We start from the raw sequence: 26,033 nt of genomic DNA, 5'->3' as shown, positions 1-26,033 counted from the left end.
ATGAAAAATGGGGCCCTAGACTGCAGGAGGCCCCTGTGAAATGTCAAGGTGACTGGGGGAGCGGGGAAGACTCTCAGTACCCATCAAAATGGGACTAGGAGTTCCTTTACACAATCCTCCAGGGATGGAGTGAAGCCTGAAGGATTCCGTGAGTGGGAAGGAGGATGGTCTTGTGAAATGTGACAGAAACAGAAGCAAGCCTCCAAGGGCACTGGTATTTGCCCAATTCCCCCCACACACATGCAATTCCTTAGAAAGCTGCATTCCCACTTCCCTCACAAGGCCCCAGCTCCAGTCTACCCTCCCTCTCCAGCTGGGCTCTTGCCACCCATCTTGCTTGCTTCCCACACTCCTTCCAGGACCTCTGTCCCAGCATCCCCCAGGGCTGCTTTTGCAAGTCACCTGGGACCTTTCATTTCCCCAATCTCCTCCCCGCCCCCGTCTCTGCCGTAGTCCACACTGGTGGCTGCTCCCTGCTTCCTGAAATATTCCTCGTCCTGCCTGAACCACACCCCTGGGATCTTCTCTCTCCCTCTCTCTCTCTCTTTCTCTCCCACTCTCTCTCTCTCTCTCTTTCTCTCTCTCTCCCTCCCTCCCTCCCTCCGTCCCTCTCTCTCCCCCTCTCTCTCCACCCCCTCTCTCCCTCCTTCCCTCTCTCTCTTTCTCTCTCTCCCTCCCTCTCTCTCTCTCTCCCTCTTTCTCTCTCTCTCCCTCTCTCTCTCTCTCTCCCTCCCTCCCTCTCTCTCTCTCTCTCCCCCTCTCTCTCCCCCCCCTCCCTCCCTCTCTCTCTCTCTCTCTCCCTCCCTCCCTCTCTCTCTCTCTCTCTCTCTCTCTCCCCCCTTCCTGTGCAGGTGCCTCTCTATGCCCTTAAGTGTCCCCCAGGGTTTTTTTTCTTCTTATCTCAACTTGCTACCCAATCTCATCCACTCCAAATCATCTAAATGACCACTTGTACATAAATGGATCCCAAGGGTCTACTCTAGCTCTAAATGTGTGTTCACCCTCCTCTGGATGACCCCAGACACCTCAAATACAAGCCCAACAGCCTCCTGCAAAGCCATGTCCTCTACTCCATGCAGGCATGACAAGGCCACTGATGCTGAGGCTTCAGGCTCCCAGAGGCCCTGAGCCTGCCCGCCCTCTCCACTCACCATTATCTTCCCAAGACCTTCTTCCCAGACCCCCTGTTCAGAATTAAGCCCTGAGTAGCCCTCAGCCTCTCCAGTAGCTCACATCAAGCTCATCCTGGCTTAGAGTCCACTGATAGAATCCATGTCTTCATCCACTATGAGGAAGTGGACTGTCTGACCCAGGGCTGCTCCAGACTAGGTATAAGTGTTCATTAAATCCTAGATTGATGGAGTTGCCCCATTACCCTTGCCTGGGACACTGCCCCGGTGCCAACCTGATGGCTGGCTGACATCACCATCTTTGCAAGACCCTCCCCCCAGCTGGTTCCACCAGTCCTCAACGGGCTAGAACCTGTATTCTTCACCAGCCAGAGAGCCAGCTACACCCTGGACTTCTGCAGAAAGAAGTCCTCCTGCTCCAGGTGCCCTGCAGCCCACCCACCCCACCCACCTGGAGCCCCACTCTCCCCTGCAGGCCCCTCACCACCACTACCACCACTACCACCAGTACCACCACTACAACCTAGTCCCTTAGTCCCTCCTGCTCCAGGCACTGACAGGTCCTGGGGAAAGGTCTGGGACCTTGGTGACCTGTCAGATCCCTGACTCCTCAGTGCCCTCCTGACCCTGTTTCTATTCCCATCCTGTCATATCCCCAGGAGGTTACATGTTCACTGTCCACTTGCAAAAGAATTTCCTTTTTTTTCTTCTTCTGTGGTTCAGCGAAGCACAAAACCAGATGCTTGTAAAGGCTAAATCCGTCCCGTAGCCTCTCAGCTCAGAATAGCTCTCTGGGGAGCCCAGTGGACCCAGGTGGTGCTGGGGGTGGTACCTTTGGGAAGTGGGGCTGTGCTCAGCTCTCCTGCAGGTCTGGGCTGGCGTTTCTTCCCTTCCCCCATCCACCCCTTGGTGGAAGCAGGGAAACAAAGGGGGTGCTGAACAAGCCCCTGGCCTACATTCTCTAATTGCTCTTTTCTGGAGAAGAATGAAGCAGGAATTCCAGGGTGAATTTGGAACCAAGAAGAAATGCAGGAACTGGGGCCACAACAGGCTGAGCTTTTAGAGCCAGGAGCAGGAGGGAAGGATGCACTGGAGGAGTACCTCACCCATGACATTTGTGGCCATTCCTTCCAGGAGTTCGCCATTCATGTGACTCCATCATGCTGTTTGCATCCACCTTTTTCTGTCCTGCCAGAAACCATAGGAGTCTCAGCTCTCATTCCTGAGACCAGCCACAAAGATCGTGGTTCACTAGCCAGTCTATGGATTGACTAATTTGAGGTCAGGTCTGAACAGCTGAGCAGGCAGATGGGAATGAGATGGAGCATGTGATACAAAACACAGCTGTCTGGGTACCGGTGTCTGTGGGTAGAGTAATTCTCCTAGATGGGGGAGGGGTGGAGCACATAATGAAGGACATCTCTAGCACACTGGATCAATTAAAAATGCAGCTGCAAGTAATAAGGAAGCTGCTTAAACATTGGTCATTATTTTTCTCACCTGACAATTTATGAAGTAGGTAGTTTCTGGCAGTGTAAGTCACACACACAAGCTCTGTCTTTGCTTCATAGTCTTCAGTGTGTCGGTTTTTATCCTCCTTGTTGCTTCACCATGACCAATGGCACCATAACTCACGTTCATATTCAAGCAGGAGAAAAAAGGAGAAGGGTCTGGGCTATGGAATCTGCCTCCTTTTATCAAGATAATAAAGTTTGCCCCAAACCACCCTTCCCCAGACACCTCCACGTAGGTCTTAAGGGCCAGAAGTGGGTGCCATGCCCACCCTGCAAGGGAGACTGGTAAAATAAAAAACAAGATGGAGTGATTGGTTTAGAGCAGAGGTCTGCAAAGTGGGCCAAATTTAGCCCACCACCTGACTTTGTACAGCCTATGAACTAAGAATGGGTTTTACATTTTTAAATGGTTGGAGAAAAAAAAGTCAAGAGAATATTTCATGACAGGTGTATTGTATGAAAGTTATCTCTTGGCCCACAAAGCCTAAATTAAAAAAAAAAAAAAAATTTGTCGAAAAGTTTGTTGACCCTGCTTTAGGGCAAGGTGGATCATTGCCTCCCGTTGGAAACACTGCTGTTCTGAACAAAATCACGATTCTGGCAGCAGGAGGAAGCAATGGATATCAGGCAGGCAGCTTTCAGTGTCTGTCACAAAGGCGAGTCACCACACTGCAAGCCTGTGTCAGTTATCTAATCTGAAACAGCATAAGCTAAGAGTTCCCCCTCTCACCACAAACATAACACAAGGGGTTTTTTTTTGGAAGCCCTCTACCTCAAGGACATTTTCCCTAACTGACCAAATGTGTGGGATTTTGAAAGAGACTAATAAAAAGTAAAAGGGGACACAACAAAATATCTGGCTGGCTGTGCCCCAAAAGGCTCAATGAGGTATTATTTGCTCAATGAACTTGCCCCCAGCCAAGGGACAGGTCCTCAGTATTACAGGTCTAGAAAATGGGTCTGGTCGGTGTTCCAAGGTGTTCCACAGTCTCATATAAGCTGACACAGATGGCCTAACTCACTAGGACATGAAGATCATAAGCTCAAAGCCAATGTGCTCATTTTTAATGGGAACTATAATTTAACTATCACACAAGCCAATGTCCTCATGATAATAAATGAACCTGATGGGAAGCCAAACTGTGGTCTGAAAGCCACTAGTGAGTTCAGAGGCCAAGCCAGGAAGTTAAAGGGAAGAGTCACTTATTTAGTGCACCAGGCATGGAGATCGGTCCCCAGGCCAGGGTTCCATCTCCCAGTGCATTGTGCCTCTGTTTCCATCATATATCCCTCTCCATCCTCCCATCTCATGCTTCAATCCCAGCCTTTTGTCTCACTCTGTACCTCTAAGTTTGCTTTACTTGTCTCTAATCTCATTTATCATGTGTCCAATCTCAGAGTGGAACCCTCAGAAGCCAGTCTTGAGAGCTTTTATGTCCAAGCTCTTAGGGAATAGTCACCCTAGTAGACAAGCCTACAAGTGCCAAATGCCTGGGCCTCTTACAGATTAGGCATTTGGTATTCCTCCAACCCCAGGTGGGAAATGCACCTGCTCAGATGGGCCCAGGTGCCCTCTGATGCCTCTCAACCAATAACAAATGGCCAGGTGATGGTCAATAAACAATGCATGCATTTTATAATATTTACTGACCACCTACTATGTGCCCAGTCAATGGGGATACATCCATTTAAAAAAAAAAAGTCAGTCTCCATGGAGTTCTCATTTCAGGAGAGACAGGAGTGATAGGTAATAACAACAAAACATATAGTAAATGGTGATAAGCAAAAGAAATATAACAGGGAAAGGGAACAGGAAGTGTTGAGGCTACAGGATGTGGCACTTTCAGTTTGAGTACCTAGGGAAGGTCTCAGGTAGAAGGTGATGTGTGAGAAAAGGCCTGAAGATGGTAATGATGTAAACCATGCAGATTGCTGGGGGAAAGCATTCCAGGCAGAGGGAACAGCAGGTGCAAAGTCCTAACTTAGGAGGAGACCTGGTATGATCAGATTAGCGAGGACTGTCCTACTGCCAAGAATTGTTTTCTGAGCAGCCGAGAACACAGTAATGATCACCCATCCTCTTGATTCCCTGCAGGAACTCTCTACCTTCAGCAAAGACTTTAATACTGTCCAAGCTTGTGGGTCTGGGTCAGAAGGGACCTTGAGAGCAGAGGGAAACATTGTAGTTTCTCAGGTGCTCCATTTGGTGGAAGAGGAGTAGCAGCAACTCTGAATTTTTAGAACAAAGTTCTTCCTCATGAGCTGAGAACTGGGCAGTGGCAGTTAGAAGATCCTTCCTCAGTCTGGTAGAATGGAACTTAAAAAATGCCACTGGCTTCTATCTCTTCCAGCTCCTTAAGCCAGAGTCAAGCCATGAAATGAACCCTCCAGGAATCTGAATCCCTTGGCCCATTCCTGCCAGGCCCCTTTGCTGGAACTGTACCACCCTGTACCGTGGGTGGCTTCCCAGTCTATGGGCCATTGCTCACTCTATCACTAGTGCCTAGAAATATCCCTCTTGGGCTAGATGACTCCCCCATAGTGAGGTGTAACAGTCAACTATTGCCATGATAATGCTGCAAAACAAGCCACCCTTAAATTCACAGGTTATAAGAGCAAGCATTTGTTTTTCTTGTTTATGTGTCTGTCTGCAGGCAGTAGGTTTGGTTCCAGGCTTCTGTAGGCTCACATCTATTCCCCTTTCTCCATATTCTCCTTGAAACATCAGCTATCAGGGACCTGTTCTTCTTATGACAAATGGCAAGTAAACGAGAGGCCAAAACCAACTGTGCAAGCATGCTGGAAGCTTCTGCTCATACCACATCATGTCTGTTCATTTTCTGTTGGCCAAAACAAGTCAGATGGCCAAGCCCAAAGTCAATGGGGCAGGAAAATATATTCTGCTCCCAGAGGAAGAGGAAAGCGATTGAATATTTGCTGAATAATTTTTAATCCATTATAGGGAGCTGGGTTAGGACTTCAACACATGAATTTGAGGGGACATAATTCAGCCAATAACAACCTCTTTAGTGGGAGGAGATGCAAGATCACACAGCAAAGCAGGGAGAAATGAAGAACTGAGGTCACTTTTGCCATTAACAACCACAAGTGGCAACACCAATCTAGCTTTTGCCCTGAGCTAGAACAAGCTCTATTAAAAGGAATCAGGGTTCCCTGGAGAAACGGCTGTTTCAATGACAGAAGCAGGAAATATACAAGATAAGCCTGGAGAATCTTATAGTGCCAGAAAGTAAGGAAGTGCCCAAAAAGGAAAAAAAACCCACACATTGATGGGGGCATGTCAAAGGGACATGGGAGCCAAATGAAAGAGCTCCCAGCGACCAAAGTGGGAACAATTTAACAACAGTATAAAGTAGTATTAGATTATAATCCAAAGTATAAAATAAATATCCATGAGTCCATTCTGATATAAATAAATGATTGAATAAGTTAATAAATAGAGAGAGGTAAGGGAAGAGAAGGGACAATTTTCATACGTAGAAGAATTCCAAATAAATTATGTAGATACTCTACTCTAAAGGAGGGGAGCATAACTCCTTAAGTGTGGGCTGCAAAGCGACTTCCTTCCAAAGAGGACAGTACGATGGCGGGGGGTGGGAGGTTGGGGGTGGGGGGGGGGGCGTGGAGATAACTTTATAGTACAGAAACCTGACAAAGTCTATCTCAGCAAAGTGATCAAGGTCATATGATGAGATGAAAATGGCACTTTAATCTGTGGTTTTCCTCCAGAAACCTATAACCCCAGTCTAGTCATGAGAAAAACATCAGAAAAATTCTAATAGAGGTCCATCCTACAATATACCTGACTATACTCCTCAAAACTGTTAAGATCATCAAAGACAAGGAGAGTCTGAGAAAACATCACAACCAAGAGGAACTTAACGAAACATGATGGCTAAATGTAATGTGGCATCCTGGATGGAATTCTGGAACAGAAAAAGACATTAGTTTATTCATTTAACCTATGGACTTTATTTAGTAATAATATACCAATATTGGTTCATTGATTATAACAAATGCACCATATTAATGTAAGATTTTTTTCTGTAGCTGGATTTTTTTTTAATATTTTATCTATTTATTTATTTGGCTGCGCAGGTCCTAGTTGCAGCACGTGGGATCTTCACTGCAGCATGCAGGATCTTTTAGTTGCAGCATGCGAGATCTTTTTTAGTTGCGGCATGCGGGATCTTTTAGTTGCGGCATGCAGAATCTTTAGTTGCGATATGCAGGGTCTTTAGTTGTGGCATGCAGGGTCTTTAGTGTGGCATGCGGGGTCTTTAGTTGCAGCATGCAAACTCTTAGCTGCAGTATGTGGGATCTAGTTCCCTGACCAGGGATCGAACCCGGGACCCCTGCATTGGGAGCGTGGAGTCTTAGCCACTGGACAACCAGGGAAGTCCTGTAAAATGTTAATAATAGGGAAAATGGAGGTGGGGTCTATATACTCACTTTTTCTGTACATCTAAAACTGTTCTTAAAAAAGTCTATTAATACAAAAAACTGATAGAGTTGAAAGGATAAAGAAATACACAATTATAATTGGACACTTCAACTATTCTCTCAACAATCAAAAGAACTAGACAGAAAATCAGCAAGGATATAGAGGAAATCAACAACACTGTCAGCCAGCAGGATCTGATCAACATCTATAGAACATTCCACCCAACAACAGCACACTGCACATCCTTTGCAAGCACCATAGATCATATACCAAGATATACCATATCCTGGGCCATAAAAAAAAACCTCAACAAACTTAAAAGAATTGAAATCATACAGTCCAGATTCACTTGGGGAATAAGTTCATACTTATTTATTTACTTAATAAACTTATTTACTGAAGCATAATTAAACCTTTCTAGCACAGAAGCTGGCACACAAAAGTCTGCTGGATGAACAAAATAATGAATGAACGAATGAATGAATGAATAAAAAAGAAAATATCTTGGGGGCCAACAAGGCCCCTTTTTAAAAAAGGTTAAGAATGAAAAATAGGGCTTCCCTGGTGGCACAGTGGTTGAGAATCTGCCTGCCAATGCAGGGCACACGGGTTCGAGCCCTGGTCTGGGAAGATCCCACATGCCGCGGAGCAACTAAGCCCGTGAGCTACAATTACTGAGCCTGCGCATCTGGAGCCTGTGCTCCGCAACAAGAGAGGCCGCGACAGTGAGAGGCCCGCGCACCGCGATGAAGAGTGGCCCCCACTCGCCGCAACTAGAGAAAGCCCTCGCACAGAAATGAAGACCCAAAACAGCCAAAAATAAATAACTAAATAAATATTAAAAAAAAAAAAAAAAAAAGAATGAAAAATAAACGGTGTTCTAGAATAAGTTACAATCTTACTTTATTAACTTATTCAGCATTAATTAAAGGTACTTTCTATGATTTATCGAATTTTTTTTTTTTATTCAGGAAAGCTCACAGAATCCAGGACACAAATGTTCCCTGTGCAGCAAGAGGGTTGCATTCCAAAATAGCCAGCAGATGGCGCCAAAGGATGTGGTTCAGCCCATGAGGTTGTCCTTCCACAGACCTAGAGGTTCTCCTCACCTCTCCCAGCCATGGAAAGGAGAGCCAGCCCAGTCCTTCCTGTGTCTCCCTCTGTGGCCTGAGGACCCCCACCAACCACTGCTAGGGTGAGGATAGTAAGAATGCAGAGAGAGCAAGTGTAGGAAATGCTAACGTGATGCTTGGCTGAAAGAGAGGCAAGGAAAAGTGGGAGTAAGATGAGGGTTGGTGATGGGAAAGATGTGAAGACACTGAAAGGTGGGTGGCAAGCATGGAGTGGACAGAATGGGGATAGGAAAGGACAAGCAAAGTCCCTGAGTTTGGGGCATGGGATGCACAAGTGATGGGTCACACACTTCCATTGTGCCTGGGAAAGGTCTAAAACAGCAGTCCCCAACATTTTTGGCACCACGGACCGGTTTCATGGAAGACAATTTTTCCACAGACTGGGGGAGCAGGGGGGATGGTTCAGGCGGTAATGCAAACAATGGGGAGCGGCAAATGAAGCTTCACTCACTCACCTGCCACTCACCTCCTGCTGTGCAGCCCGGTTCCTAACAGGCCGCAGATCGGTACCGGTCCTTGGCCCAGGGGTTGGGGACCCCTGGTCTAAAAGGACAGGTGTGAAGGCTAGCAGTTTGTAGATTTGTCGAGGAAGTTGCCTCCAGGTGGCTTCTATTTTGTCCGTGAAGCAGGAGACCATGGTGCCTGTTGACAGTTGGTGGGGGAGGGGAGGTGTCAGAGTTGAAGGGGAGCTGACAAGGGAAGCCCACAAGGACTGCTGGCCAGCACCAAGGGTCGGTCTGGGGGATGACACCATTCAGCTCAGCTTCTTCATTCACTTGTTCATTCATTCTGCAAATATTCATTGATAACCCACTACACCAGGCACTATTTTGGACAATGTAACCTACATCCTGGGGAAGGGGTGGGGGGGACAGATGGACAAATAAACAAAAAAAAAATATGACATCATGGAAAGAGAAGGGCTATGAAGAAACAGGCAAGGGGAGAGACATAGAGTGCTGGGAGTGCTGTGAAATGGGGTGCTTAGGGAAGTTTTCCTAGAGAAGTGACAGCTGATTAGAGAACTGAATGCAGTGAGGGAAAGAGACTTGTACTACCTGGGGGCAAGCATTCCAGATAAAGGGGACAGCTAGGGCCAACAGAAGGGGGCCATGGAAGGAAGTGGGGGCCACAGAACAGATCACACAGGACATTGGAAATCACCTTTTATGCTCAGTATGATGGGAATCACTGGAAACCAGGGAAGCACATAACTGGATTCATATAGTTTAAAGGATTACACTGGCTGCTGTGTGGAGAACAGGCTAAAAGGGCCAAGCATGGAAGAAGGGACACCAGCTGGTCATTATGAGAAAACACGGCTTTCATGTGAATATACCATTATGTTTGGCAGACCATTAATTAGACAGGCAGTTCTCTAGAACTGAACCAGCAGCCCACCTCACTCTGCACCTTGGGATCACCTGTGGGCTCATCCTGACAGCCCCGAGCAAATGCAGAGTGACTCAAACCAAAGGCACTTCACTCCTACCTTTGTTTGTAGGTAGGGCAGACATTCCAAGTGGCTCCCATGAAGGGGGAGCTAATACTGCTCACCTGTTCCAGAGCAGCAAAAGTGGAAAGAGACAGTATTTGCCAAGTAACCCAGGCCCCCTGAAGGAACATTTCTGAGGCTTCCACAAAGCCACAACTGAACACCTTGCCCATGGATTCACTAATGCCCACAGCACAAGAAACCATGCAACAAATTCTACACAGAATCCAGTGCCAGGAAAGAACTTTCCTCTCAGGTGACCTCCCACATGTGACAGAAATTGTATAGCAGGCATAGGCCCAGGTGTTGGCCTGAGCATGCCATATTAGACACCACTAAGAGTCATTTGAGTTTCAATCAATGCCACGGCTGTTTCAGAAACCTAATCACAGGAAGGAACTCAGCCTGTGTCCCTGGTACATCTAGTCTCTGGTACATATTTCTGGTGGGCATATGCACTCATTTCTCTTCGGTATATACCCAGGAGTGGAAATGTTGGCAGGCACATGGCCTGCTTTAGTAGAATCTGCCACCACAGTTTCCCAGTGTGGTTGTACCCTGTTCCACTCTGTCTGGTAATGGCCTAAGATTTTTTTTTTTGATGGCACCAGCCTCTTCTTTTTATCACATAATAACTAGAATAAGCCTGCACTGTAGCACCAAACAGACCTTGGATCAAGTCTCAGCATCACCACCTACCTGAGTGATCTTAGGTGCATTACTTGGATTACTTAACTCTCTGGAAGTTTTGCTTCCCCGATGGGATGAATCATCCTTCCCAGCCTGAGCTGGCATCCATGTCAAATTAAGAGACTACCTCCAGCACTGACGACTACCCTCCTGACTTGCGCACACCTGAATCTCCCCAACATGCAATCACCAAATAAACATTTCCAGCCCTTCACCCTCATAGAGTTCTTCAAAATTCCTACACCTGTGATCCAGAGACTACGTATTACTTTCATCCCCCATACTTATGTGATGGGCCACTTCTGTCACCACTTTCCCCAGCACAGTTGGTGGGGAAAATCCAGGACACGGGGAGGGTCCAAGACTGGATCAGTGCCTCCAAAGGTGAAGTTAATAGAAGGTGCTTCCTGCAAAGTAACTCTGGCCAGGAAGGAGACAGACACTCTCTGACCAAAGTAAGATGCAAATTGACATTGTCCATTTAAGTATTGTTATGGAAAGATCTCCAAGATACATTATGTTAACTAAAACAAGCAAAATACAGAACAGGATGAATACTTTGTCACTTTAGCATAAAAAGGAGAGAGAACGGTATACATTTACAGTGACATATCTAAAAACGGATACACAAGATACTAATAACATGGGGCCATTGGAAGTGGCGATGGTATTGGGGACAGGCGTGGGAGGAGGTTGTTCAGTGTATCCTTTTATGACTTTAGAGCTTGAACTACATTGATAGATCCTCTATTCAAAAAAATTTTTTAAATATATACTTACAGTTTTTCAAGTTATGCATCAGGTGAACATGAATCCCTGACATAAACTCCATGAGGGATATCTGGTGGGTCAACCCTGGCAAAGCAAGGATGCCTATTAGATATGTCCATGTAGGTGTGTGTGTAGGGGTGTATATGCATGTAGGAGGGTGTGCATGTAGGGATGTGCAGGCAGGTGCAGGGAGGCGTGTAGAGGTATATCTATGTGTTAGACATGTCCATCACAGCCTGAGGTGAGGGGGGAAAGGATGTAGAGTCGTATCAAGGGCACTGCCCTAAACTTCTGAAGAGTGGACCCAACCTAAGTTCATACAGAGTTAGACCAGGGGGTGCACCTGACTTTTCATCACTTCCTCCACCACCCAACCCCTCAACCCTATAGAATTCAAATTCTGTCACTAGAAATCTGGAGTAAGAAAATGACTAAATGTTCTTTAAGGTTTTATGCATGTGTGTAGGTGTAGTTGTGTATAGGTGTAAGGGTGTGGGGTAGTGTATCTGTGTGGGAGTGATGTATGTGTGTGGGGGTATATAAGGGGAGTATATGTGAGTGTGTGTGTGTTTTCACTCAGCAAAAAAATGGCTGGACTATCCACCTTCCCAGAAGTCAACAGCAGCTAAGCCAAGGGCCAGACCCAGGGCCCTGTGGCCAGGTGACACTGATTAATAATTAACACATCTGAGCTTGGCATGGAGCCACAACAGGTGTCCCCTCCCATAAAACTCACCTTCACTCCATGTGGCCATGTTACCCAATCAGGCTCTGAGAAGTCTGGCAAATGGCCAACAGGCAGACCCAGGCCTGTCCTGAAGGAGCTGAGGCTGGGCAGTGAGGGGCCCTTACTCCAGAGGGGTCTCACGGGCAGGAAGGGAAACAACCACAAACAGATTGGGGTGAGGGGATGCCCCTTCCACTAAAGGCAGGCACCTTCCTTTCTGGGGGTATAGCCAGACCACAGCGCCCCCCACCATCCCTTCACTCAAAGAGGATATGACAGATAAACACAGACACACATACACACACGTACACACACACACACACACACACACACACATATACACACGAGTCTAAGAAAAACGGAAGAGAGAAGCTGAGGAGCACAGGAAGGGCAAGCCTCTTTTATTATCCCAAAATGTAGAGTATTGAAGGCACTTACAATAACAAGTTCGGAGATGAGGGGAGGCATGGGGAGGTCAGAGGTCAGAGCACAGAGGTAAATCAACAGACCCCACCCTGGTCACCACCCAGCAAGGAGAAAAGGAAAAGCTACAGGGCCAGGTCTGAAGCCATTTAGATGTCTAGCTCTACAAAAGATACAAATCCATTCTCCAGAGGATTAGGAAATGAGGAGTACACAAACAGCAAGGGGCAGGGCTGACAGTCACAAGTTAGTGGTTCTTTAAGGAACACGCTCGGCAGCAAGGAGGCCCTCAGGTTCCCTGCTGGAAGAGGTCTCGGTACATCTCAATGAGACGGGCAGCCTCGCGCTGGCCAGAGAGCAGAGCACCATGGGTGGTGGAATAGTACTTGCGGTGGGTGGCCTCACCTGAGAACAGCACCTGCATGGGCTGGGCAGGGGGACAGGGAAGTGAAGGTGGAGGAGCAAGAAAGGCTACCTGTCTGCCTCAGAACCCCCCATCCATACTACAAGTCAGAGAGGAATAAGCAGGCATCTGAGATGCAGGTACTGCTATTTCCACAGGATGAGGAGTTGCCCATCCCCCTGCCCATCTTCCCCTGCTTCTTCCCCAAACATCCAGGCCTCAGTCCTTTCTGCTCTGAGGCTTTCATGAGTCCTGGCTCTACAATTTCAGAGACTCACTGTGCCTCTTACTAGTGAACTCAGGGAATGATTTAACCTCCCTAAGCTTTGATTTTCTCATCTCCAAAATGGGTTTATACCCTCTACTTCTGAGAGTGGGTGTAAGAATTAAGTGAAATAATGTATTTAAAGGACTCAGAACCTGAAAGAATATAAGCCCTCAATAAAGTTAGGCAGTAATTTAACAAACCTTTATGGAGCCCCTATTAGGTTCCAGGGACTGTTCTGGGCACTTGGAAGATAAAAGGTGACCAGGCAGCTGCTTTGAGGAGCTTCCTTGCTGGTGGGGAAGCCAGACACGAAACCCAATTACTAAATGGCGTCATACGTGACGTGATGGGTGTTTGGGCGAGGTGCTGAGAGCCCACAAAAGAGGCCCACTGTCAGGGAGATCACACAAAGCTTCCCAGAGGACAGGACCTTTGGGCTTCTTCTCAGAAGATGCTGGATAAATAAACAGGCAAAGGACGTTTCAGGAAGAAGGAAAAATGGGGGCAAAAATGCACCAAAACAGGCCTGGTCTAGGAGACAGAGAGAATTTTGGTATAGCCAGGGCTTAACCTTAAGAAAGGAGGCTGTTTAGGTGGGGTCCAAGCACAGAACAAATGCTTGCATTCCAAGCTTGAGTCTGGATTTTATTCCAGTACATCCCAAACTGAATGTGCAAAGGTACCAGCTGGGGACCGTGGTAGGATGCAGTTTTTAATTCATCAGGTCTGGGGTGGGCTGAGAGTCTGCACATCTAACATGCTCCCACATGATGCCAGTGCTTCTTGTCCATGGACCACCCACCTTGAGTAGTGAGGTTTTAACCCATCAACAAAGAGCCCACAGAGGTGGTTAAGCTGAAAGGGGGGCACGTATTGTGGCAGAGGGCAAGCTCCCTACTCCCACATCCATTCTCTTTCTCCTCAGTAACAAAAATCCTGTCTTTTAACTGGGTCCATTGCCATCCAGAAAAAAAAAAAAAAAAAAAGATGTATCCCAACCTAGTATCCCACTAGCAGCTGGTGGAGTCATGTGACTAAGTTCTAGCCAATCAACTTCAAGTGCACTGTTGCTTGGAAACACTGACTCAGCCCAGGGGTTCCGTTCTTTTACCCATCAGCCTGTCACAGACATGAGAGTGAGAGCAGCAGCCTCCACAGCCCTCTTGGACCACGAGGTGACCTGGAAGATGGAGCCAGGTGCTATTGATACTGGGCCCTGACACCTACCTCCGGATTTCCTTTTATGTGACCTAAGTAAAGTTCCATCTTGTTTAAACCACAGTTTGTTTTGTTTTGCTTTTTGTTATATGCACTAGTCCTAACTGATGCAGGTGACAAGAGAAGGTGTGCTTTTCAGGAGGATGGCTGTAGCAGCAGTGAAGGCCTTTTCCTCTCTCCCCCTGAGCACAGCCAGGGCAGGTACAACACATATTGGTTGACTACAATCTTCTTCACCAATTACACCAAAGAATTATTTTAAATATAATTCTGTTGGGATTTTAACATTTATTGTATGTGTATGCTTGGTGGGGGAAACTCAAAATTTACTTCATGGGAACAGAAATATATAGAGATAATTTCTTTTCAATTTATTATTTTTCTGTGTATATTATTACATAGTTGATGTAATTTGGGGGAGGGTCAGTATTCTCAATTTTATTTTCTAAAACATATCGGGGAAAATAAACAAAACATACTCGGTCAGTGCTGTCCAAAAGAACCTTCCACGATGACAGAAATGCTCTATAGTGACACACTCTAACGTGGTAACCATGAGTGACAGGTGGCTCTCAAACTTGAAAGGTGGCTAGTGCAACTGACGAACAAAATGTTGTATTTATTACTTTAAAGCTAATGGCTACCATATTGGACAGCACAGCATTAAATGGCTCAGTTTTTATAACCTCAAGAAAGAGTTTAACACATCTCTATTTGACTCTGTTCTTCCAGATGTTAAGTGCACATTTTCTTGTTTTCTCCTTCATTATGGGAGCTACTCCATCTATCTTACCTTGGCACTCCTCAGTGAACACTACCCTCCCACTCCTCCCCTGGACCAAACACACATACAAAATGCCCATTGCACCCCTCACAGATCCCCTCACTCTGCACCCCCTCACATACCCAGCACACTCACACTCACCGCTGTCTTGGAGCTCTCCGTGTATGGCAGGGGCTTGGCCAGCTTCTCCACATCTGCCCCACTCGAGCCCACCTGTGTATATGAATAGGATCCCCGGAAGTAGGGGTTGCTGCCCCAGGCCGAGCGCAGAATTCGCCGAGGCTTTGGAATGTTGGGGTTCCCTGTTGGGGAGTAAGAAGAGCCAAGGGGAGGGAGAATATGAAATGGCTGCACACAGAAGACACCCCTGAGAAGACAACTCCCACTCTACCTCTAGGGCTCCAGAAAGGCCAGGCTACTACGGATAAACATGGAGGATGGAGGAGGGAGGGATGGAGGCTGGGGTTCAAGCTGTGTACCCCTCAATGCCTCGTTGTGACCCCCAGCAAAACACCTCCTCTCTGTGGGCCTTAATTTTCCTATCTGAAAAAAGTCCAGATAATAATGTTCCCCCTTCCAACTTCAGGGGTTCTTGTGAGGCTCTTCTGGGATAGTGGAGGAAAGATGTTCAACTAAAAATCAGACAGAAAAAAACCACAAATCCATCTCTTAGCAAGACAACATGAGTAGGAAATCGGCAATCTGAGGTTTTGCGGTGAAATCTGTTTTTTTCACCAACAGCCCTTAGAAACAGAGAAGAAATACAGAGTCTGTGGTTTTGAGTGTCTCAAGTTCCAAACAGGGGGAGAGCCTGCAATTTAGGAGGCCAAGGCCAAGATGCAGTGCCCTACCGCATCTCTCCCAGTGGGCACACCACCTCAGTGTCACAACCTAGGGATGAGGATGCTAGCACACGGTTCAGGAGACTCAGAGGGTCTAGCGGAGGAGGGCAGACGCAGTGAGGCCCATGGAGCAGGCAGCGGGGCAGGGACAGGGACGCACCTGTGAACTGCCGCAGCATCTCTGTGCAGATCTCGGCCACTGCCTCGTCATCACACTTCTCCATGACAAGGGCCTCCTCCCCACAGATCCAGCCACTCAGCACGTGGCCGTAGCGCTCAGGCGGGTAGAGGACATCGAAGCCACAGATCTTGCGGTACCAGAGCTCGGGTGGGTAAGTAAGCGTGTGGCTCTCCGCCTCGTCCTCCCACACAAACTGTAGGCTGTTGCACTCGGGGCCCCAGAAGGGCTCCTCGAATTCTAGAAAGATCTTGTCGGTGGTGCCGATGCCCAGTCGGTGGATGGCAGCCACCTTCTCGGCGGGCAGGCCTGGCCGGAAGAAGCTGGCATGCTGCGTCTTGAGCACGCCCAGCGACACGGTCACGATCACGTGGTCCGCTGGGATCACCTCACAGTCCTCGCACTCCACCACCACCGGCCACTGCTCATCCTCATCCTGCCTCTCCCCCTGGGGCTCCTCTCCACCCTGGTTGCCCTCCCCAGTGTCATGATTATGGTTACCCTCACCCCGGGGCTCAATCTCAGGGCCCCGAGGACGGGAAGAGGCCTGGTCCCAGTGAACACAACGGACAGGTTTCCCCAGCTGGATGATGTGGGCCGGGATGCCCTCAGCCAGCAGCTCCACAACCCGCATGAAGCCCGAGGGGATGATGTGGTGGGCACCAGGAATCTCAGTCCACTCCCCAAAGGCGCTCAGGGACACCTCGTCCATGCTGTGCGAGCTACTCTCACAGCTCTCCACCTGTGGGAAGAGCCAGAGGGGAGCCAGGTGACCGCCAAGGCTGGGCAGGGGTAGGAGCAGGACTTTAGGGCAGTGCCGCCCTCCTCGGACCCAGATTCCCCAGGGTCAGTCTTCCTCACTCTGGCATTTGTACTCAACAGATCTCCGAGATGGCAAAGATACCTTCAGGTACTGCTGGATCATGGCGAGCTTCAGGCGCTTGGTGGCCTCTGGATCATCAGGGTCGCCCCTAATGCGGTTGCGCACCTCCTCTCGGGTGAACACCCCCACGCTGTTCTGACTCTCAGCATTGACTGGTTTACCGTGCCGGAAGAACTCTTGGGTCAAGTTATAGACCTACAAAGAGACCCCAGGAGACTGAAAACACATTCACTCATCCCACCTCCATCTCAGACCTAAGAGCTCCAATTCAGTAGTCACCACCTCCAAGGTATTCCCGGATGTGCTGAGCCCATGGGGCCTCTCCTTTAGTAAATCAACATGGTGCTCAGTGCTGCACTGAGGCTGAACCAACAAAATTGAGGTTTGGGGCTGAACCTGGGCAGTCAGCTTCCTTGCCTCCACACACAGGAGGTGGGATGGGTCCCAGAGGCTCTCTTGCTGAGCCCCTGCTTAGAACAAAGTGAAATGTCTGGTGCCTATACAGTCTGTGGGGAAGGAACTGCCACTTCATGTGCTCTACATGGCTGAGCGTACTGCCCACTGAAGAACCCAGGTCTACACACATTTCCCTTTTCCAAGAACCAAATGCACAAACCCTTCCCCTGACATTCCTGCTCAAGTGTATCTGCTTCACCCTATCGCAAGAGGGCAGTCTGGAGCTGTGGCCTGGGTGTTTTGGGGGAGAGGGAGCAGAAGGGGCCCTGAAATCTGATCTTTCGGGAGACCCTCCCTATTCATACTCAGATCCACACAAAGTGCCCTCTTTACTGCAGGACCCAGACGCATTTAAGGAAGATGGCCATGTTGGGGCAGGGCATGTGGAGAGGAAGGTGGCCCCACTGCACCGAGGAATGGAAGTATATTTCACGGGCATATTTTGGCAAGAACTCCAAACCACACGTCATCAACAAAAAGCAATGAACAGTCCCTTGGAGTGGGGGCCTATTGCCTCCCCTGCCTGCCTGATACAAAACTCCCACCAAACACTGGGCAGGTCTCCCTGAGGAAAGTAAGCCAGTCCTGGGTCAGGCTGGGATCCCCAAAGGGCAAGGTCTGAGCCCCAACACTCACTCAACAAACATTTACTGGCCTCTGTGCCCAACACAAGTTGTAATGGTGAGGAAGACGGACATGGAACCAAGCTCCTGTCCTCACTCAAGTTGGAGAGATATCATAACTGGGCTGTTTCTATATGATGTGCTGTGACAAGAAAGAACCCAGGGGTTGTGAGATCAACTCAGACAACCTTGGACAGTCAGGAGATAGCCAAGTAGGCAGTGGAAAGGAGAGGAAAAGTATTTCAGGCAGAAGGAACGGCATATTCAAAGACAGGGGAGAGGGAGAGTGTAAGATGCAAAGTGTCTCTGTCTTGCTGAAGTGGGCAGCGAGGAGAAAGACAGTTGCAAGAGAGGACTTTGGAAAGGCAAGCAGGGGCCAGGGCACGAAGGACTAACAGTCATGCCAAGGACCCTGGACTTTATCTAAGACCCTGGCAGATTTCCCTGGTGGCGCAGTGGTTAAGAATCCACCTGCCAATGCAGGGGACATGGGTTCAAGCCCTGGTCCAGGAAGATGCCACATGCAGCGGAGCAATTAAGCCCACGAGCCACAACTACTGAACCTACACGCTGCAACTACTGAAGCCCGCACGCCGCAACTACTGAAGCCCGCGCGCCTGGAGCCCATGCTCTGCAAAAAGAGAAGCCACCACAATGAAACCCGCGCACCGCAAGGAAGAGTAGCCCCCGCTCACCACAACTAGAGAAAAGCCCGTGAGCAGCAACGAAGACCCAATGCAGCCAAAAATAATTTTTTTTTTTTTTTTTTTTAAAAGAGCCTGGCATCACTGAAGGGTTGTGAGCATGATCACATGCCCACTCTCCCTCCCAGGACACTGGCAAGTTTGGGCTCCTTGGCCAAACATCTGTGGCTGATGCTGATTAATGGCGTGTTTCCCCTCCTAAAGTGAATCTGAATTTGGTCAACACACATTCATAGGAATATGTCTGCCCTGCAACCCGGCCCTGGGGCTGCTGAGTAGAGGAAGGAAGGTGGCATGGCCCACCCCCCACCACTCCACTCAAGGGAAAAGCCTCCACATAAGATAGAAACATGAATTAAACATGTCTTTGAATATAAAATATAAAGAAGAAAATGACAAATTATTCCTTTTTCTTCTCCCTACAGTCACAAGATGCTGGGCGTTTGGCCTTAACTGGAGTCCTCAGCAAATTCCTCACCCAGTTCCACTGCCAAGGAGTCAGGCTTTCAACTTGCCTCCTCCCCACCCCGGGTTTTTCCCTTCAGTGATAAGCAACACAGTGGCTAGTCAGCTTATGTTAACTAAAGGCCAAAATGCCCAACTGAGGACAAACAAATTTAGTCCATCTATGTGATTCTTTGTGTCAACCACTGACTAGGACAGCCTTAACTGAACATGCATTCGTCATGTTCAGTCTCCTGTCCTGGGTTAAATGACATCTTTCCAATGTGATGCAAGGGAAATGGGACAGGTCTGTAACAGCTAATAATACTCACCCCAATTCTCATTAAGCACTTTTCATTGGATCTCATTTAACCGTCATGACACTATGAAGTAGGTATAACTGTGTCCACTTTACAGGTGAGGAAAGTAAGGCTCAGAGAGGCTCAATAACTTGCTCACGATTATACAGCTAATAAATGGTAGAACTGGTATTGGGTTGGCCAAAAAGTACCTTCGGTTTTTAAATAAAAATAAAAGACACATTTTTTCAATTTCACCAAGAACTTTATTGAGCAACATATTCACCATCTTGTCCCACTACCTTCTGCCATTTTTCAGGCACCTTCATAATTCCACCTTCCCAAAACTTTTTATCTTTTTGAGCAAAGAACTGTTCCAGGTGCCTTTTACAGTCTTCCAGGGAATTGAAATTTTTTCCATTAAGAGAATTTTGTAAAGACCGAAATAAATGGAAATCCAAAGGTGCAATGTCTGGTGAATACGGCGGATGAATCAGAACTTCCCAGCCAAGCTGTAACAGTTTTTTCCTGGTCATCAAAGAAACATGAGGTCCTGCATTATCCTGATGGAAGATTATGCATTTTCTGTTGACTAATTCCAGACACTTTTCCTCGATTGCTGCTTTCTAATTGGGAGCAGTACTTGTTGGAATTAATCATTTGGTTTTCCAGAAGGAGCTCATAATAGAGGGCTCCCTTCCAATCCCACCATATACACATCATTTTCTTTGGATGAAGATCGGCCTTTGGTGTGGTTGGTGGTGGTTCATTTCCCTTCCCCCACAATCTCTTCCGTTCCACATTATTGTACAGTATCCACTTTTCATCGTCCATCACAATTTGTTTTAAAAACGGACCATTTTCATTACGTTTAAGTACAGAATCACATGCAGAAATACAGTCAAGAAGGTTTTTTTGCTTAACTTCTGTGGAACCCAAACATCAAAGCAATTCACATAACCAAGCTGGTGCAAACGATTTTCAGCACTTGATTTGGATATTTTGAGTATGTCGGCTATCTCTCGTGTGGTATAACGTTGATCATTCTCAATTAATGTCTCGATTTGATCGCTATCAGCTTCAACTGGTCTACCCGACCACGGAGCATTGTCCAGCAAGAAATCTCCAGCATGAAACTTCACAAACCACTTTTGACACGTTCAATCAGTCACAGCACCTTTTCCATATACTGCACAAATCTTTTTTTGTGTTTCAGTTGCATTTTCACCTTTCTTGAAATAATAAAGCATAATATGGCAAAAATGTTGCTTTTTTTTCTTCCATCTTCAATATTAAAATGGCTACATAAAAATTCACCAATTTTGATAAGTTTTTTTTAAATGCATGCTGATATGACAGCTGTCACAATACAATCTAACAAAATTGTTTTGAATGAATTTAAAGACAACAAAGTACTACTAGAGCCATCTTATGGAAAAAAACGAATGAACTGTTTGGTCAACCCAATATTTGAGTCAAGGTAATCTTGCTACAGAGATTAAGCTCTATATGATAACTACTGAACAAACTCATTTATTTGTTAACAAATATAATACATTCAAATGAGTAGCCCTTCAAAGTCATCACCTTGGGAGGGAGGCTACATATTTATTATGAAACCACCCTCAGGCAAGGCTTCACATTCTTAGAGCACACCTCTTCAGAATGGCCTCCAGCATTGTCTAACAGCTACATAAGGAAATCTCTCTTTTGACTTCATGGTTAACACCTCTTCCTTCTGACCCAAAGCAGCACTACCCAGAGCGATAACCCACCTTTATTCATCCTACTTTCCATGACTCACACTCTTGGCTTTCAAAAATCAAACCCACAAGCAGAAGTTGATGATTATCTACTTTGAGGGACATTTAAAAGAACAAGTAAGTCATGGACCCTGAAAGTCATTCTCAAGAGGCATCCATGCTTGAAGCACTCACAATAACATGGGAATCAGGACGTGACTGATTCCCAGTAGACCAAGAAGGTCTACTTTGAAGAATACTAATTCTTACCTGCTTAATAATAATATTAGAAGTGAGAACACATAACACTATAGAATTGTACATAACATACTATGTGGGTGCACACACATAAGACAGTGAGTGTGCCTGCCCTCCATTGAGCAGGGATGACCCCAAAGCAAGAGTCATTTCTCCTTTCCCATGCCCAAGAGACATAGAAAATGTACAATAGGTGGCTGTTGACCAATTTACTGACCTGAAGTGAAGGGTCATTACACTATAAATGACAAGCTATCAGAAGGCAAGATCTACATGTTACCTTGCTTGTTCTTTGCAGTTCTTTTCAGCACCACTGAAAGTTACTAAAAATATTAACATTCTTTTTTAAAACCTGAATAAGACAAGGATGTGTGCCATTGACACTTCTATCCAACACTGTACTGGAGATTGACAGTGCAGTAAGGCAAGAAAAAAAAATTAATAGTTTTAAGTTATGCTGTCCAATACAATAGCCACTAGATCTCTATAGCAATTTAAAATTAAATTAAGCATTTAGTTTCTCAGTATTCCTAGCTACATTTCAAGAGCTCAAAGGCCACATGTGGCTAGTGACTGCCATACTGGATAGATGTCTAAAACATCTCCATTATCGTGGAAAATTCTATTGGACAACACTGGTCTGAGGATTAGAAAGGAAAAAGCAAAATTCTCATTTTTTGATATAGGATTATATACATAAAATTCCAAAATACCATTAGAACATAAATTAATGTGGTATATTAATAGATATAGTATTAGAGTTAAAATAATAATTTAGCAAGGTAGCTAAAATCAATAAATAAAAATCAGTTATAAATACCCATGACATTTTGCACATAACTAGAAAAAATAATCTTAAATTTTATATGGAACCACAAAAGATCCCAAATTGTCAATGCAATTTGAGAAAAAAGAACAAAGCTGGAGGTATCACACTCCCTGACTGCAGACTATACTACAAAGCTACAGTAATCAAAACAGCATGGTACTGGCACAAAAAGAGACACATAGATCAATGGAACAGAACAGAGAGCCCAGAAATAAACCCACACACAATTAATCTTTGAAAAAGGAGGCAGAATATACATGGGAAAAAAACAGTCTCTTCAATAAATGGTGTTGGGAAAAGTGAACAGCCACATGTGAAAGAGTGAAATTAGAACACTTTCTCACACCATATACAAAAATAAACTCAAAATGGATTAAAGACCTAAATGTAACAATGGAAACAATGAAAATCCTAGAAGAGCATAGGCAGAACACTCTTTGACATAAATTGTAGCAATATTTTTTTTCAATCAGCCTCCTAAGGCAAAAGAAACAAAAGCAAAAACAAATTTAATTTAATTTAACCTAAAAGTTTTTGCACAGCAAAGGAAACCATTAACAAAACAAAAAGCCAGCCTACTGAATGGAAGAAAGTATTTGCAAATGATATGACCAATAAGGGGTAAATATCCAAAATATATAAACAGCTCATACAACTCAATATCAAAAAAACTATCAACTCGATTAAAAAATGGGCAGAAGATCTGAATACACATTTTTCCAAAGAAGATATACAGATGGCCAACAGGCACATGAAAAGATGCTCAACGTAGCTAATCATCAGAGAAATGCAAATTAAAATGACAATGAGATATCACCTCACACCTGTCAGAACAGGTATCATCAAAAAGAACACAAATGGGGAATAGGGCAAGATGGCGGAAGAGTAAGACGCGGAGATCACCTTCCTTCCCACAGATACATTAGAAATACATCTACACGTGGAACTGCTCCTACAGAACACCCACTGAACCCTGGCAGAAGACGTCAGACCTCCCAAAAGGCAAGAAACTCCCCACCTACTTGGGTAGGGCAAAAGAAAAAAGAAATAACACAGACAAAAGAATAGGGACGGGACCTGCACCAGTGGGTGGGAGACATGAAGGAGGAAAGGTTTCCACACACTAGGAAGCCCCTTCATGGGCGGAGACTGCGGGTGGCAGAGGGGGGAAGCTTCGGAGCCACAGAGGAGAGCACAGCCACAGGGGTGCGGAGGGCAAAGCGGAGACATTCCCGCACAGAGGCTCGGCGCCGAGCAGCACTCACCAGCCCGAGACGCCTGTCTGCTCACCCGCCGGGGCGGGCGGGGTCTAGGAGCTGAGGCTCGGGCTTCGGTCGGATCGCAGGGAGAGGACTGGGGTTGGCGGCATGAACACAGCCTGAAGGGGTTAGCGCGCCACAGCTAGCCGGGAGGGAGTCCGGGAAAAAGTCTGCAGCTGCCGAAGAGGCAAGAGAATTTTTCTTCCCTCTTTGTTTCCTGGTGCGCGAGGAGAGGGGATTCAGAGCGCCGCCTAAATGAACTCCAGAGACGGGCGCAAGCCGCGGCTATCAGCGCAGACCCCACAGCAACAGGGGCGCAGAGGGAAAAGCGGAGAGATTCCAGCACAGAGGATCGGTGCCGACCAGCACTCACCAGCCCGAGAGGATTGTCTGCTCACCCACCAGGGCGGGCGGGGGCTGGCAGCTGAGGCTCAGGCTTCGGTCGGATCGCAGGGAGAGGACTGAGGTTGGCGGCATGAACACAGCCTGAAGGGGTTAGCGCACCACAGCTAGCCGGGAGGGAGTCCGGGAAAAAGTCTGCAGCTGCCGAAGAGGCAAGAGACTTTTTCCTGCCTCTCTGTTTCGCGGCGCGCAAGGAGAGGGGATTCAGAGCGCCGCCTAAACGAACTCGAGACGGGCGCGAGCTGCGGCTATCAGCGCGGACCCCAGAGACGGGCATGAGATGCTAAGGCTGCTGCTGCCACCACCAAAAAGCCTGTGTGCGAGCACAGGTCACTCTCCACACCGCCCCTCCCAGGAGCCGGTGCAGCCCGCCACGGCCAGGCTCCCGTGATCCGGGGACAACTTCCCCTGGAGAACGCAAGGCGCGCCTCGGGCTGGTGCAACGTCACGCTGGCCTCTGCCACCGCAGGCTCGCCCCGCATCCGTATCCTTCCCTCTCCCCCGCCCGAGTGAGCCAGAGCCCCCGAAGCATCTGCTCCTTTAACCCCGTTCTGTCTGGGCGGGGAACAGATGTCCTCAGGCGACCTACATGCAGAGGCGGGTCCAAATCCAAAGCTGAACCCCGGGAGCTGTGTGAACAAAGAAGAAAAAGGGAAATCTCTCCCAGCAGCCTCAGAAGCAGCAGATTAAAACTCCACAAACAACTTGATGTGCCTGCATCTGTTGAATACCTGAATAGACAATGAATCATCCCAAATTTAGGAGGTGGACTTTGGGAGCAGGATATATTAATTTTTCCCCTTTTCCTTTTTTTGTGAGTGTATATGTGTATGCTTCTGGGTGAGATTTTGTCTGTATAGCTTTGCTTTATAATAGCTTTATTTTAGTTCATTATATTTTATCCTCTTTCTTTCTTTCTATTTTTTCTCCCTTTTACTCTGAGCCATGTGGATGAAAGGCTCTTGGTGCTCCAGCCAGGCATCAGGGCTGTGCCTCTGAGGTGGGAGAGGAAGTTCAGGACACTGGTCCACAAGAGACCTCCCAGCTCCACGTAATACCAAATGGCAAAAATCTCTCAGAGATCTCCATCTCAACATCAAGACCCAGCTTCACTCAACGACCAGCAAGCTACAGTGCTGGACACCCTATGCCAAACAACTAGCAAGACAGGAACACAGCCCCATCCATTAGCAGAGAGGCTGCCTAAAATCATAATAAGGCCACAGACACCCCAAAACACACCACCAGACGTAGACGTGCCCACCAGAAAGACAAGAGCCAGCCTCATCCACCAGAACACAGGCACTAGTTCCCTCCACCAGGAAGCCTACACAACCCACTGAACCAACCTTAGCCACTGGGGACAGATACCAAAAACAACGGGAACTACAAACCTGCAGCCTGTGAAAAGGAGACCCCAAACACAGTAAGATAAGCAAAATGAGAAGACAGAAAAACACACAGCAGATGAAGGAGCAGGGTCAAAACACACCAGACCTAACAAATGAAGAGGAAATAGGTAGTCTACCCCTGAAAAAGAATTCAGAATAATAATAGTAAGGATGATCCAAAATCTTGGAAATATAATAGACAAAATGCAAGAAACATTTAACAAGGACGTAGAAGAACTAAAGAGGAACCAAGCAATGATGAAAAACACAATAAATGAAATTAAAAATACTCTAGATGGGATCAATAGCAGAATAACTGAGGCAGAAGAACGGATAAGTGACCTGGAAGATAAAATGGTGGAAATAACTACTGCAGAGCAGAATAAAGATAAAAGAATGAAAAGAACTGAGGACAGTCTCAGAAACCTCTGGGACAACATTAAACACACCAACATTCGAATTATAGGGGTCCCAGAAGAAGAAGAGAAAAAGAAAGGGACTGAGAAAATATTTGAAGGGATTATAGTCAAAAACTTCCCTAATATGGGAAAGGAAATAGTTAATCAAGACCTGGAAGCACAGAGAGTCCCATACAAGATAAATCCAAGGAGAAACACACCAAGACACATATTAATCAAACTGTCAAAAATTAAATATAAAGAAAACATATTAAAAGCAGCAAGGGAAAAACAACAAATAACA

The 26,033-nt window shown here is 46.8% G+C and overlaps 1 protein-coding gene across 4 annotated transcripts in view; it reads right to left on the bottom strand.

The window, feature by feature from the left end:
* Positions 1-12,298: 12,298 nt before the first annotated feature.
* SMOX (spermine oxidase) overlaps positions 12,299-26,033 on the bottom strand; it is a 46,091-nt gene continuing 32,356 nt past the window's right edge. Inside the window, exons 4-8 of one of the 4 annotated variants that reach the window (XM_059897555.1) lie at positions 16,946-17,119; positions 16,024-16,783; positions 15,163-15,323; positions 13,220-13,309; positions 12,299-12,775 (exon numbers count right to left, since the gene is read on the bottom strand). In XM_059897555.1, coding sequence (XP_059753538.1) covers positions 12,638-12,775; positions 13,220-13,309; positions 15,163-15,323; positions 16,024-16,783; positions 16,946-17,119 — 1,323 coding nt within the window. In that variant the 3' untranslated portion in view covers positions 12,299-12,637. Of the gene's footprint in view, positions 12,776-13,219; positions 13,474-15,162; positions 15,324-16,023; positions 16,784-16,945; positions 17,120-26,033 lie in introns of those variants that run through there. The other 3 variants (XM_059897559.1, XM_059897556.1, XM_059897557.1) reach the window with 3 other exon arrangements.

Source organism: Balaenoptera ricei, chromosome 15, assembly GCF_028023285.1.
Source record: "Balaenoptera ricei isolate mBalRic1 chromosome 15, mBalRic1.hap2, whole genome shotgun sequence".
Lineage (NCBI taxonomy): Eukaryota > Metazoa > Chordata > Mammalia > Artiodactyla > Balaenopteridae > Balaenoptera > Balaenoptera ricei.
The sequence above is the reverse complement of the archived record's forward strand: the minus strand, read 5'-3'. Positions and strand labels throughout refer to the sequence as shown.